The 14,381-nt window shown below is 24.8% G+C and overlaps 1 protein-coding gene across 1 annotated transcript in view; it reads left to right on the forward strand.

Moving 5' to 3' along the window:
• The window catches only part of LOC113555262, a 119,373-nt gene that overhangs the window by 35,230 nt on the left and 69,762 nt on the right, over positions 1-14,381 (forward strand). Inside the window, exon 6 of the mRNA XM_026959667.1 lies at positions 968-1,224. Coding sequence (XP_026815468.1) covers positions 968-1,224 — 257 coding nt within the window. The remainder of the gene's footprint in view (positions 1-967; positions 1,225-14,381) is intronic.

The following is a 14,381-nucleotide window of genomic DNA, read 5'->3' on the forward strand; positions in this document are numbered from 1 at the left end:
ATATTATAGTTTTTAATAATGATCAACCGTTAGACCTACTATGTAGTGCAATAATGAACCAATTTATAAAATTCTATTATAGTTGGTATATACTATATAATATATATATTATATTATTTATTATGCCTTTGGTAAATACAAAAAGTCGACAAGGATAATACTTTTTTGTTGTTGTAAATAATGGGTGTATCCATACAAAATATCAAATTAGAGGAAAAAAAATAATATAAACAGATGTGTTGACAAAAAAATTTTCTTGGAGAACTATATATTTATGTATATTTATATATATATATAAACAGAATGTCCCATGGAGTTCTATCAAATGAAATAATGAAATAACTTTTGTTCTAATCAATATTTTTATAAAATTTCTTTTAAATATAAGTCATAGGCACTTCCACTACATTTTTAGTATATATTTTTTATTTTCGGTATTAAAAAATAAAAAATAAAAAATGTATACTATCAATGTAGCGCAAGTTTCTATGAATTCTATTTAAAAGAACTTTTTTTAAAATACTGATTAGAACAACAGTTATTTTATTTGTCAGATCTTTGTGGAATACTCTGTATACACTTTATTCCAAATTGTTTAATATTTAATCGTATGTATAAAAATTATATGTTTCTTGCATAAGTTATAAAAATAGTATTGTGTGTGTAATGTATACGTGGAATTAAATGACATGGTACTCATTTACAGACGTACATCTTAATAACAATAAACACAGATATAGGTCAATAATTCTACATTTAAATAAGATGCAGTCCGATATTTATTATTTAACAACACTACAGGAATGTCTTATATTATTATAAATTTGAATATACTATTGGGTAAAGTACATATATATTATTTTTGTGATTCCCGACAATTGGTATTCTTTTAATGTTTTTCTTTTTTTTTTTTTTTTAATTGTAAACTATTTTGTTATAACACTTACGTATTTCCATATTGTTTCAGGGCACAATTCGGGTACATCTCGAGATGTTATTGGCAAACACCTTGAGTGAAGTTATATCTAGCATAGTGATAACGGGAATAAATCAGCATGGGGTGTCGTCGGCCGCGACTAGTAGCGTGGTAGCGTCTCCCACGAAAACGCAATGTTATGATCGGGACAAGCACGCGTGGTCTATAAGGAGCGATTGCCAATCAGAAACGGTCCGACTTCATATGGTCTACAAGGACATCCAGAACGTGCCCAGAAATCATCTCAGGTAATGAAATATAGTATAATAAAATATTGACATATGTGTTATGACTTATAAGTGCCCTGGTCAAATGCTTATTATTAAATGTTAACTTAAATGTTTACACGGATAACCGTGTAAACATTTTATAATTTGTAAATATAGAGCTAGCTATATTTTTACAACATTTACTCTGTTATTTACTGTCTCACTTAATAATTTTAAGCAAATTAATCATCATTGATCTAGAAAATTTAAAGAAATTAAATTCAAAATATACGCATAGAATGCGATTGAGAAATTAATTAATATATGTATAACGTATACGAGTACATATACCGTATGACGTAATTTACATAAACTAAACTAAATAATTATTTAATTTACAATGTTGCAAACTAAATAAATACATCTAATTCTACAGAATAAATCAGTAGTTATATAAAAAAAAGTAAAATATTGAGTTTGTGATAAGTTTATACATAGTGTTTTTGTATATCAAATTTCACTAGAAATACACCACTTGTGTTTCAACAAAATAACAAATAAATTAAAAAATTGAAACTCAACAATTCGATAACCAACCAATATTCCATAATGGCATAGCTTGTATCATACTTAACATTTTAATAAAACAGCATATAGTATTAATAATAATAATATATTAAACTACAAATATAACTGAGAGGAACTTAATTAAAATGAGTATAATAATAGTCATTATAGTGTGACATTTAGAAACTATAAAATGATGCAATTTTTATGTTCTGACTTATGACATACAAAATAAATTATATATACTATACTTATATACTATTATTATCATTTTACATATTTATAGCTATACTTTTATGCCATGTAATATGTCAAATAGTATGATAATTTAATGTTAATACAATTTAAATTTTTTATAAAGATTATTAGTGATTACAAAATACAAACTACACTATTGAAGATTTTTCGCTGTCATTTTTGCTGACATTTATTTATTACAAACATTATTTTCAATATCAATATGACGAGAAAACTGATTTTTATACATAAAATAATAATATGTAATATTAATAATAATATAATGTTCATTTTCGTTTACTTATTTTTTTTTAATTTTTCATAAACAGTTAGGATAGATAAACAAATGAAAGTTAATAATATACCTATATAATTGTATTTATTTTGCACCGAATATTGTAATATTTAGTTATAAGGAAATAAAAAAAAGATACACTTCAATATCACAGTTTAATATCGACTGTTCAATATAATATAATGTTTAATGTAGGTAAATACAGTATTTGTTTTAACTCGTTGAAACGTGATCATGCTTTGATTGTGATCATAATTCACGAATATATTACTAAATCATAATATTATGATAATTTCGTTTTGTGGTTCAACTTGCTGTTTAAATATTGTAAATTTTAACATACACCAACAATATTAGAAATTAATTAAAATAATACATAAATTATTTTTTCTATTGTAAATTTAAGATTAATAGTGAATATACATAAAACACTCAAAAATAAATTAAAAATAAATTATTTGTATACATTTATTTATTAGTTCCATTACATAATTTTTATGATGGTTTTTTCAATCCAGACAAAACACAATAATATACAATAAGCCTATTTCTTTCTTATTTTGAAATATTTTTTTACACATTTTAAATGAATGTTATAAATACCCTTATAAATATTTTTTGCTTTTACAATTGTATTTAACTATATACTAAAACATTTGTTTTACATAATGTATTTAATTTTAATAATTGATCAATATGTTAGGTAAACTTCTGTAAAATATGTATTATATCTTATTGTAAATTTCTTAAAATATATTTCTGTACTTTATTTTAAGTTTAAATTAAGAATATGAAAGGAAACAAAAAAGACAATTTATAGAAGCTTTTGTCAAACTTTAATCGTTTGATTTAAAAACTGATGATTTAAATGATATAAAATAATTGGTTATATCATTCTAAATTCCAACTTATTTTCATTTAAAGAACTTTTACTTCCCACTTTAGAGGTATAAAATATCATTACTCGATTCATTAAATTTGTATTTAATTGAATATTCAATTTATATAGTATAATTATTATCTTATCTAATGTCATATTCATATTTTGTATATTTATATAAGCGATTTGAAAAAGCGGTTTATTAAAAGATAATTTGTTTTATTATAATTGTTTTAAGTTTTATATGTAGTGGTTATGGTCGATAATTATAAAATCTATTAATTTTGACACATTTTGGATGTAGTATGTATTAAATTATTATTTTTGTATTAATATTCAATAAAATTAAAAAAATATTGATAAATCTAAAATTGTATCAGAGTTTATAATAGTTTTAAACAAAATAATACTTAAATACAAACAATCAAATATTTTTGTATATAATTGTTTAATAGATTATTATTAATTATATAATAACAACTTAATCTTTATAGTTGATCATAATGCGTCACTTGAATAATATTTATTCTTGTACTTAGTATTTTAGGTTTTGAATATATAATATTAAACTCTTATTTCATATACCTAGGTAGGTACTCAATTTAAAAAAAAAAAAATATTTTTTTTGTCAGAACTCAAAAATGAATATATACATATTATATTAATTATCATACTGTTTGTAGGCTAAAGTTGAATTTTTTGATATATAAAATAGAAAAAATTATTTTCTAAATTATTTTTTCTTTGTAGATTATTATTTAGTTTATTGAAATTACTAACAAAATTATAATATTCCAACAAAACATAAAACGATTTCAACTTTCAGTTTTGGATTATCCAACGTATGAGTTCCAATACAAAGTAGGTTGAACTTATTTTTTGACTTATATGAATAGCCAGTCGTTGACATCATTTACACTTTATTTTTTAAGATTCATCTTAAAGCAATAACTTTAAAAGAGCTAAGAATGTTAGAAAAATGTTCATAGTACGCACTAATGTACCACTATTGCCTATACGATACGCCGTGTCAAAATTTAGATAAAAATGTTGGGGAAATAATAAATATTACTATAATAATACATTATTATTCTCTATTCCAAATAAGAATAGATGAATATTACGAAAATTTACATTTCAATATACGTATATAAAATGTACATTTTTATGCAACCGTAATTAAAGTTAAAAATATGTTAACAATTTGTCACTTAGTATGGGTCATCAATTAAATTACGGTGTAATATTGTATAACTGTCTGACAATATAGGAGAATATCGTTCAGTGTTGGCACGTTGAAGGTCTCGTACCTGTCACTATTTTCTTCAAATTTGATAAATATCATAAATATTTGTGTTTTATTCATTTTATTTATTTTTATGAAACCATACAAACCCATTGTAAAAAATATAACATAATAAATAATAAAATACTACAGATTTGAATAAAAAAGAAATTTAGGATTTACTATGAAAATAGGCTTATTTTTTATATTTTATTGGTAGTATTTTATACATAAATTTTATCCATTTATTGTTACAAAACTCAAGATGAGATAAAAATGATGGTTTCTTGCGATCGTGCTTCTCTCATATTGACACAGGGAAATTTTTGAAACATTATTATAAAATGATTTCGAAAAAAATCACGTACTCACTCGTATTATACTAAAATATAATATATTTTAATTTATATGTCATCTATTAATGGGTGTAAGGAGACCGCTCACTAAATCTGTACATTGTTTTAAGTATCTAAAACACTGTTATGCTGTGTTTCTCATAAGGTCGGCACAACGCCCTAAGTGACTATGCATAGCCGGCATAATATTTGTTAACATCTGTCTTCGTGACACAGGCACTGCTCTAACTGTATGTTGGAAAGGCGGTTTGTGTGTAAAACTAAAACCTCGCTTGAGCTGTAGAAAATTGGGTGGCAGGTAATTGGAAATACTCAATATATTTTAAAATATTATGTGTTGAGAACAAAACTACAAAAAAAAAAAAAAAAATATGTAATATGGATTTTTTTAGAATTATATTAAAAACACATCATTGTGATATTGTTCATCAGATATAATAAAATAAAATAATAAATAGTTGAATATAATATATTATTATATACACATTTTTGTATATTGCATACTCGTATTATAAAAAATATTATTGTTTTTTTAATTCTTAAAAATATTTTGATGAAAGTTTATGATTTCAATTTAAATGTTCATTTAGTTTATTTATTAGTTAGTTTTAAATATTAATTATGTGAATACTGTGTATTATCTTAAAAATGTTAATGGAAAAATATATAAGTATTTGGTAGTAATTTTGCATTTATGTTGAGTTATATATATACTTATATATTGTTATAAGCTTACATTAAGATATTTTTGATTTTAACATCGTAAGTTGTTACTTAAAAGGTTTCACTGTACATACCTGCTGTATAGATTATATTAAACTCATGAATTCTTCATTCATCCTATTCTTTCAACAAACTCCCTGAGCCGGCTGTTCCGTAAAAAACGGATTTACAAAATCAAGGATGTTGTGACTTATATAGTTATATCTTACTGTAAAGTTTCATATTTATGTTGTTTCTTTTAATAATGTTTTGAAAAAAAATTATTTTGTAAAAATAATTTCAACAAAATATATATTACACAATGGGATTTGATTAACAATATTTTTGTTAAAGCCAATTTTAAGGAGTTATATTTTACTCAACAATAAAATGAGTTTTAAGTTTATTGTTTTTTCATATTACAATGTGCCGTCAGAATTTTGTTATAGAGTAAATTATATTTCTGTACATTAGAAATAGTACTGTGTTTATTTGTGTTTTCATACCACGTATCAAACATAGATATTTTAGAATTTTTAGGTTGTAATTAAACATTTAATGGTACGGAATATCGTTATAATGTATATAAATAGATTGTTTTCTATAGTTTTTCTATGTTTTGCCTTATGTTTTCTATAGGAACCTATTTTTTCAAATTCCATTAAAATCTTAAAATATTATTTATTTCAAAATCTATACATGTTATTTAGGTTAAATAGGAACACGAGTTACATTAGGAAAATTATTTTTTTTACAATTATCACTTGTAAGTTGCAATGCTATATAATAGATAATATAGTATTGTAATAAAAGGATTATCAATAGTTGAATATTTGAATATTGCAAATATTTAATTGCTAAATTAAATATGCTTTCTTGTTCTCAAATATTATATCAACTAGTGGAAAATACAGTAGATGGAATAATATAGTATCCTCTTATATTATTATATCTGTGTGATAGTCTGATCGATTGTTCATAATATACAAGATCTGATGCCAAAATAGAAGAGTTTTTCCTTACGATGTAATTTGCAAATTAAACGTAGAGCGACAGGTATAATCTAAACTTACAACGGTTCCAGTAAAATCAACTTAAAATCAGTATATAATCTCTCTGAGCAAACTTTTGTCATTATTGGTCATTAAACATATGTTTTTCAAGCTCTAACAGATAACGTTAGTAATATTTCATTGTTAAAGCACTTGCATTAATCTAAACACTAAAAACCAACATTGTGACTTTATTGAATATTTAGAAATGGATAATCTCAAATTATTTTAGTTATAAAAAATAAGTGTGCACACATATTATTTTAATGTTTTAAATCTAAATAATGATTCAAAGGTATTAATATTGATAAACCTTAAATGTAAAATCATTTTATTTAGAAAAAAAATGTTTTAGATTTCATAATTATCATTTTTGCTTGGATAAAAACAAGTTTTAAGACTAACGCAGATATGCTTTATTAATTCTTAAATTTGATAGTCATTAAACATAGTTCATTATCATATTATAATAGTTTATTAAAAAGTAATTAAATTTTGGATGTTAAAAATTCTTTTCTGAATACTTTTTTGTTTTGAGATGGCAATTTTTGGTTTTAAGTCCACGACACTGACATTGGACAGTCTATAGGGGGTCTTGGACGTTCCCAAGAACACAGTTAGACTTCTTATTTGGGTCAACAATTCCTGTCGAGATTACATTTCACCTACTTGGGAAGGTAATTGTGCATAGCACAATAGTATTATCCCATGACAAATAATATATATATATTTTTATTTTAATAAAATGTTAGTCAAGGTCCTTTATTAAAACGAATATATCTTTTTATTTTAATAACATTTTAGTCAAGGACCATTATTAAAACGAAAATTGTATTATTAATTGTATGCTATACAATTCAACTATGTGTAATTCTTATTTTAAATACGTATTTATTATCGCAAAATCATTGACTGTCTTAAAAATAGCTCGAACAAAATATATTACTATCTTAATCAAATAGTGATCACAATAACCAACGTGTACTTACAATGTTGTAAAATAACAAAATAGAGAACATTTGATGAACATAATAATGAAGTAAATATATATGTCTCCCCCGAGTGTTATATATTATAGATGAAATAATATAGAAAAACGATAATATCATTAACCTCGTTCTTCAATGTAACAATGATGACAATAGTATGAATGTTCTCACATAATCTAATCGAAATAAAGCTTTTTTTTTTTATCATGTCTGTTGCTTACATAATCATTTGGGCACTGAATGTCACATGGGAGCACTTTGGAAAATACACGTTTCAACTGTGCTTATTATTCATAGTTATATTTTGAAAAAGGGACAACGACGAGATATATTTATCTATTTGGCGTTCGTCGTTCAATACTCTAAATTCAGTTTCATTGCATTACCATTAAACCCCGATTGCGTTACGAATTCATCTTACGTTTCAGAAGACACCCGAATTATGATACCATACAATATTATCATGTTATATTTTTTTTCGGATTCAAAACACCATTGGTTTGGCAACGATGGTTTATTGAATATGTTTGTAAACACGTGTTTGTTGTAAAGGGAATGTTTTATTTTATTTCTGTATCTAAAAATTTGTTAAGACCTCAAAATGTAAAAAAATCCTTGAATTTTCAATAAAAATGTAAAACATTAAACTTTAGTTTAGTTTGTAGTTCATTTTAATTAAAATACACGTTATAGTTACTACACTGGTTATATTCATTACAAGCTTATAAACTTTATAATATGAAGTAATAAACAACAATTTCGGTTTTTAGGATTTGATCCTGTAAAAGTGAAACGATGTAATTCGCGATAGATTTTTAAAGGAAAATTAGAATGATGGTCTTAAAAAATTCGATAACCACTGCGTTAGTAGTTAATAATTTCATTTTTTAAATTATAAGATAGATATCTTAGTTTCTTTAAACATTGACTGATTATTGTTTTATCATTTTTTTGACATAATACATGGAGTAGCTATATGTTGAGTGCCTATATGTTATAGGCACTTAACATTTTAAAACGACCATAAACGGAAATATGTGTAATAAACCGTAGAAAGGGTTTTTACCATAACGCATCAGCGTCTTAAAAACGTATATTACTAATAAATGTTGTTTGTAAATATCTTTAGTAGGTTTCTGTATTCGGTTTATTACTTCTTAAATTGTTTTCACTCGTATTACAAATGTTGCTAACGTACAAATTACTGCGTTCAATTGCTTTCTAAATGCGTCTAAGATAGGTACTTATTAAATGGTCAAAATGAAAATGTAATCAGAGTATAGTGACAACCATCAATCGTTTTAAATTCGTTACACTAATGATTAGTCACTTTGTCACAAAATTGTGTAGTAACTTGTCGATCAATTAGTATTTTCACTGAAACGTGGCGTTTATATTATACATACGATACACATTGTCATGATTTTATAACAAATGTTTGAAACATTATTTTAAACTTATCGTATGCAGATATTTTTTTCACGATGTAGTTTTATCTACGTTATTTTTTACATTACAAATTCATACGTATATTTATTATTATTGTTTAAAATGAAAAAAAAAATTGTTTAGTTCAAATGATTTTGGTTTTTTAGTTCTCACAAAATAATTTAAATAAATACATGACAATGTTATGGAGTCAACCACAGAGTTAAGGAAATTAAATGAAAAACGAACATTCGAAGAAAATACAAAAATAAAAATATGTATTATTATATATTATAATACACAGTGAAATGTAAATTCATATGGCATTCACTAACAATACTTTCGTTTCATTTTTCCTTTTTATTTATTTTACAAAAGGAGTAATATTAAAACTCATTTTGAATACATTTTGGTGATTTATATGATTCTCTTTCCTTTTTACTAACCTTTATATTCTTTAGATTGGGCATACATATCATTCTAGTTTAAAGAAACTAATTTTAAAAACTTTTATGTAATTGTTAAGTAATTAGCTTAATTAGTAATTAAAGTAATTCAATTTTAAATATAGGTTAATTATTTCATCGAATTGCATTCATTATTTTGAATTCGTGTTTTTGAAGATTTTTTTTTACATAATTTTTAGTTTAAATAAAAATTTTTTTTTATAATTTTTATATTTTTGAATTTTTATTTAAAGTTTTAGTTTGCTGAGTAATGAAGTAGGGGATAACCCACAAAATGTTAGCCTACTTATACATTTACTTAAACTTAAAATGCTTATAACTTATAAGCTATTCTCCAGAATTTCATTGTTGATGTATTGACAATTTGAAAAACTCCAAAAAATATTCTGTTTTAGAATATCAATTTAAAAATGTATGTTGCCATTCAAAAAAGTAAAAAACTTAAAATAAAATATGAAAATTAAAAAAAAAAATTGTTTTTTTTCCGACTGAAAATTATGTAAGAAATTATTTCACTGTATTATTTAGGTAATAATAATTTTATTAAATATTTTATTTTTGAATTTTATCCTTGGATCCTCTGGGTTCTAATTAGATTTAGTTTTCTATCATAAACTATCTTCAACATTAAAGTTTTTTTTATTATAAAAATTATCTTCGGATTGTAAGTACACAAACAAAATTGTTTGTGTAACTAAACAATTATGTGTATTTACACAAAATTGTAAAACCAATACATCCAATGATGCGCCTATAATCTAATACAAATTTTAAATGTTTAATATAAAAGATAAATTTATTTATTCTATAAAATGTTAATATTATTATTATCTATAAGTTTTAAATGTATGATTTATAAATAGTTGACTTACTATATTATAGTTATTTAAAGTTTAGAAGAAGGAAGTTTAATTTATGTGCAAATATAATGCTAACTTACTATCTTTACTTCCTTACCTATATAGATCAATCGTTAAAACTTTAAATAAAGTACTATATAGATAATATCACAATAACTTTAAATGGTTTCAATATAATATGTTAACTTACAGTATGTATTACGGTAAATAATTTAAATTGAAATGTTGTCAAAATTTAATAGGCAATTATCGATGTTCACTATACAATAGAGGTATGTAACTATTGTTATGCAAGCCAAATGCAAGTGAATGTCTAAATGTGACAGATCATAATAATATTATTAAATTATAAATTATAAATTAAATTATTCAGATTGTACACAATTAATCCAAAGCTATAAGTGGTATAATTTACATTTTACAGTTAGTAATTAAAAATAGCTTTTTAAATTATTTTAATACTTATTTATTATTCGTACTTTATAGTATAGACTACCGTTTTAGTTGAATACCTACCTTAGCCTATCTTGAGCATTTAACCTTTTCTACGTCACATCGAATTCTGCGTTAATAATGTTCAACCTATTTGATTAGTAATTAGTACGATTCGTGTAAATAAACATTGAATTGCATCTATATGTACGTATCTGGTGTATTTTTAATGTATTTGTCTGTAATAGTTGTATTTATTGTAATTTATTTATTTATTTATTTTTATATTGTGTGTATTATTACATCAATATACACACATTATTTGCATGTAGATTTATGTGTAATTTTTTCAAAGAAAATAAATACTATTGTCTTTGCATGATGTTTAATATTGAATATTATGAGCAAAATGTATTATTACAGCGTCAATAATATAAATTACATTGTTATCGTTTGCAATTTATAGTGCTCAGTTAAAAAAATATAAAATATAATAGTAATAAGATATTATTTATATTTTGTTTTTTATTTGGTTGTTATGTTAAATAATTTAAAAGTAATTTTTTAAATAAAATAAACTAAACCATATAATTGGGCAAACTTTAGCCAAGCATATATAGTTACATATAAAATAATCAAATAATTATAATGGTTCAAATGGTTGTGTATATTATTATTGATTATTATTTGAAATAAAAAACTATTTATCTATCTAATATAATTCATCGGTCATGTGATAGAAGAATATGATTTATGTGCTTAATGAAATATGAGTAAATATAAAATAATAATAAATCATTATACTAATTTATTATTATATAATATTTAGATATATCATATATTCTTAAGTAGTTAAGTCAATATGGCAATATAGGACCTAACCTAAATTATAGGTAGTAGGTACATACTATATTTATGGTCATAGTTATGTACAATTATATACTAATAATTTTTATTGTACATATTTGTGATCAGAGTATACCTACGTAGACAGTTGGGTACCTTTTTATCGTCTTTACCTAGTCAACACACCTATAAACTATTATATAATATCGTATTATAATATATTCTCTGTAGAAGTGTATATATTGTTTATACACAATATAGTGCTGTTGATAAACTCTTGAGCTGTCGAGCACCACCTGAGATTAAAGATATGTTCAACTATATAACTAATTTTAAAAAGATTAATTTGTATATTTTAACTAGGAAGCTCGTTGACTTTAGAAAATTAAAGATATAAATTTTCTGGTTTTAAAGATTTTAAAGGACATTCTGCTGTATTGCGTATTTTGGAGGGATTAAGAATTTACCAGCATTTTTCAAAATAATTGGGAAAAAATTAAAGAAAAACAGTAATGTTTATGCCTACGTCACAGTATCCTTTATTATGTATTATATTATTGGTATGGGACATCAGAACAGGTAGCTAAGATAGTATACCTAACCTGATCTAACCTAACCCGTAGTACTATCTTAGATCGCGGTCTCAGCTGACACAACTGACCGCTTGCTCTTTGCCTTTTCTCTTCGGCGTTCGGCCCGCGCGGACTGCAGACCTTGTCTATGCACGCCCGCCATCTTCGCGTTCGTTTTATATTTTATATTTGTTTTTGGTCACGTGGTTTTATCGTGCCTACTTGTGTCTGCTGCACACGCAATCGTCCAGTCATTGGATTCCAGTGTGTTCACGGTTGTATCGTGTTAGCACAGAATCTACTTTACAAAACTAGAAAAATATTTATTAATTTTTTTATTGATACTGCTATATTTTTATAAAAAAAACATTGTTTGTCCTAATTTAGTATTTCATAATATGATATTTTGTAGATTTTCTTCTAAGTTCATTAAGACTGATTAATCCGTAACACTACGGCCGTAGTCTATTGTAATAACCAGTGTATTCGTCACTCGTGTATACAAGATCAGTATATTGCAAATGTTAACGTCACCCGTCGTTTATCGCATTATTCTGCCGGCTATATTAAACAATTATTATAATATAATATATTGTGTTATATATTAATGCAATATATATTATTATTTTAATAAATACGTAAACATTTGTATATATATATATAGTTAAATTTTAAAAATAGTATAGGGGGTGTGGGGCATCTCAAGCTACTGTTGCTTTACCAGTTTGGAGGAAAAGCCCAGCCGCATTATCCTGCAACCGTAGACTGTCGTTTCATCATCGTGGTCATTAGTAACATTATTATATTTTGTACCTTTTCTCTAGTATAACTGTATAAACTCCCTCTATACGGGCGGAGCACTGCTAAGTAAATTTTTATTATATTATTTATATTTTTTAGGCGCCCGTTATTTATTTATTAGTATTTATTGTATATACCAATCTATGTATTATTTATTATATTTGTGAGCGCATGGCGCTATAAATTATTTATATTATTGTAATACCAATCGGTGAGTAACCTTTGTAATTCCAACACTTCGCAAGTCGCCGCCGACAACAGCTGTGTTGTCCTCGTAGGAGCGGTCCCAGCGCAACATAGCACTTAAATGTTTGAATTATAGTCAGCACTTCCGTAACTATTTCATTATTTTTTGGATTTTCTAGCGAGCAGCTGACTCATACAACTGCGACTCGTCTATAATATTTAAAATTGTATTTGAATGACGAACGAGTATAAATATTTGATTACTTGATAGATGTTTGACTTTTCTATCATGAAGTTACCTTGATTATTTCCGATTATTTGGTCTGCTCTTCTGTTCACTTGTGATAGAAATATGATACAGTTGGATAATATTTTATACGCCACATTCAGCAAGAAAATACCTCCAATTGTTATAGTCCTTAGTATTCACTTTCTTATGTAGTGGAAAGAATATTGCTGTTTTTCAATCATTGGTAATCTTTCCCTAACCCGATTTATCTTTCTGATTAAATCCCTCTAGTCAAAAAACTTACTCTTTTCATTCTTTTTTTAATAATTCTGCCTGTATTTTATCACCTGAATATTTATTATTATTAACATTATTAAATCCTAACCTAACCTAACCTATGGGCATATTTCGCTAAAGAGTGGAGCGATATGACAAAGAACGGTAAACACATTTAACGCATAGTACATCATAGTAACAACAGTCATGAACGAATGATAAGCATAGCTCTATAATGTAATTTTGGCTTAGTGTGAAGTTTCGACAACAACTAATAAGTTGAGTAGAAACATACCCTAGCCTAAACCAAACATATCAAAATTAATAAAAATTTTTAATTTTTTTTTTTTTTTATGTCTAAATGATTGAAAAAAGATGGGAATAATTAAAAACGTATTACCCTATCAGAAATGGGGAAGTCTTCGGAAAATGAATGTTCAAATCCGAAAAATGATAAGGAAAAATAGAACAAATATTAAAAGAACAACAATTCTTAAATCCGAAGCCAGGATAATGAAACGATTAAAGAACTGACTCGTATTAAATAATCCAAACGTGAGTAAAAAAGCTAACAAAGTTATAAAACAGGACATCAAAGGATTATGCTGGATTGGTACGTCCAACTGCATCACATCTATAACAATTACATTTTTTTTGCACAAAGAAAATATATAAATATTATTCAAAATAAATTTACCAATTTCGGGATTGGGGGGGATCTCCTTATCACTCCTTT

The sequence above is a fragment of the Rhopalosiphum maidis genome, chromosome 2 (genome assembly GCF_003676215.2).
Source record: "Rhopalosiphum maidis isolate BTI-1 chromosome 2, ASM367621v3, whole genome shotgun sequence".
Classification (NCBI taxonomy): Eukaryota; Metazoa; Arthropoda; class Insecta; order Hemiptera; family Aphididae; genus Rhopalosiphum; species Rhopalosiphum maidis.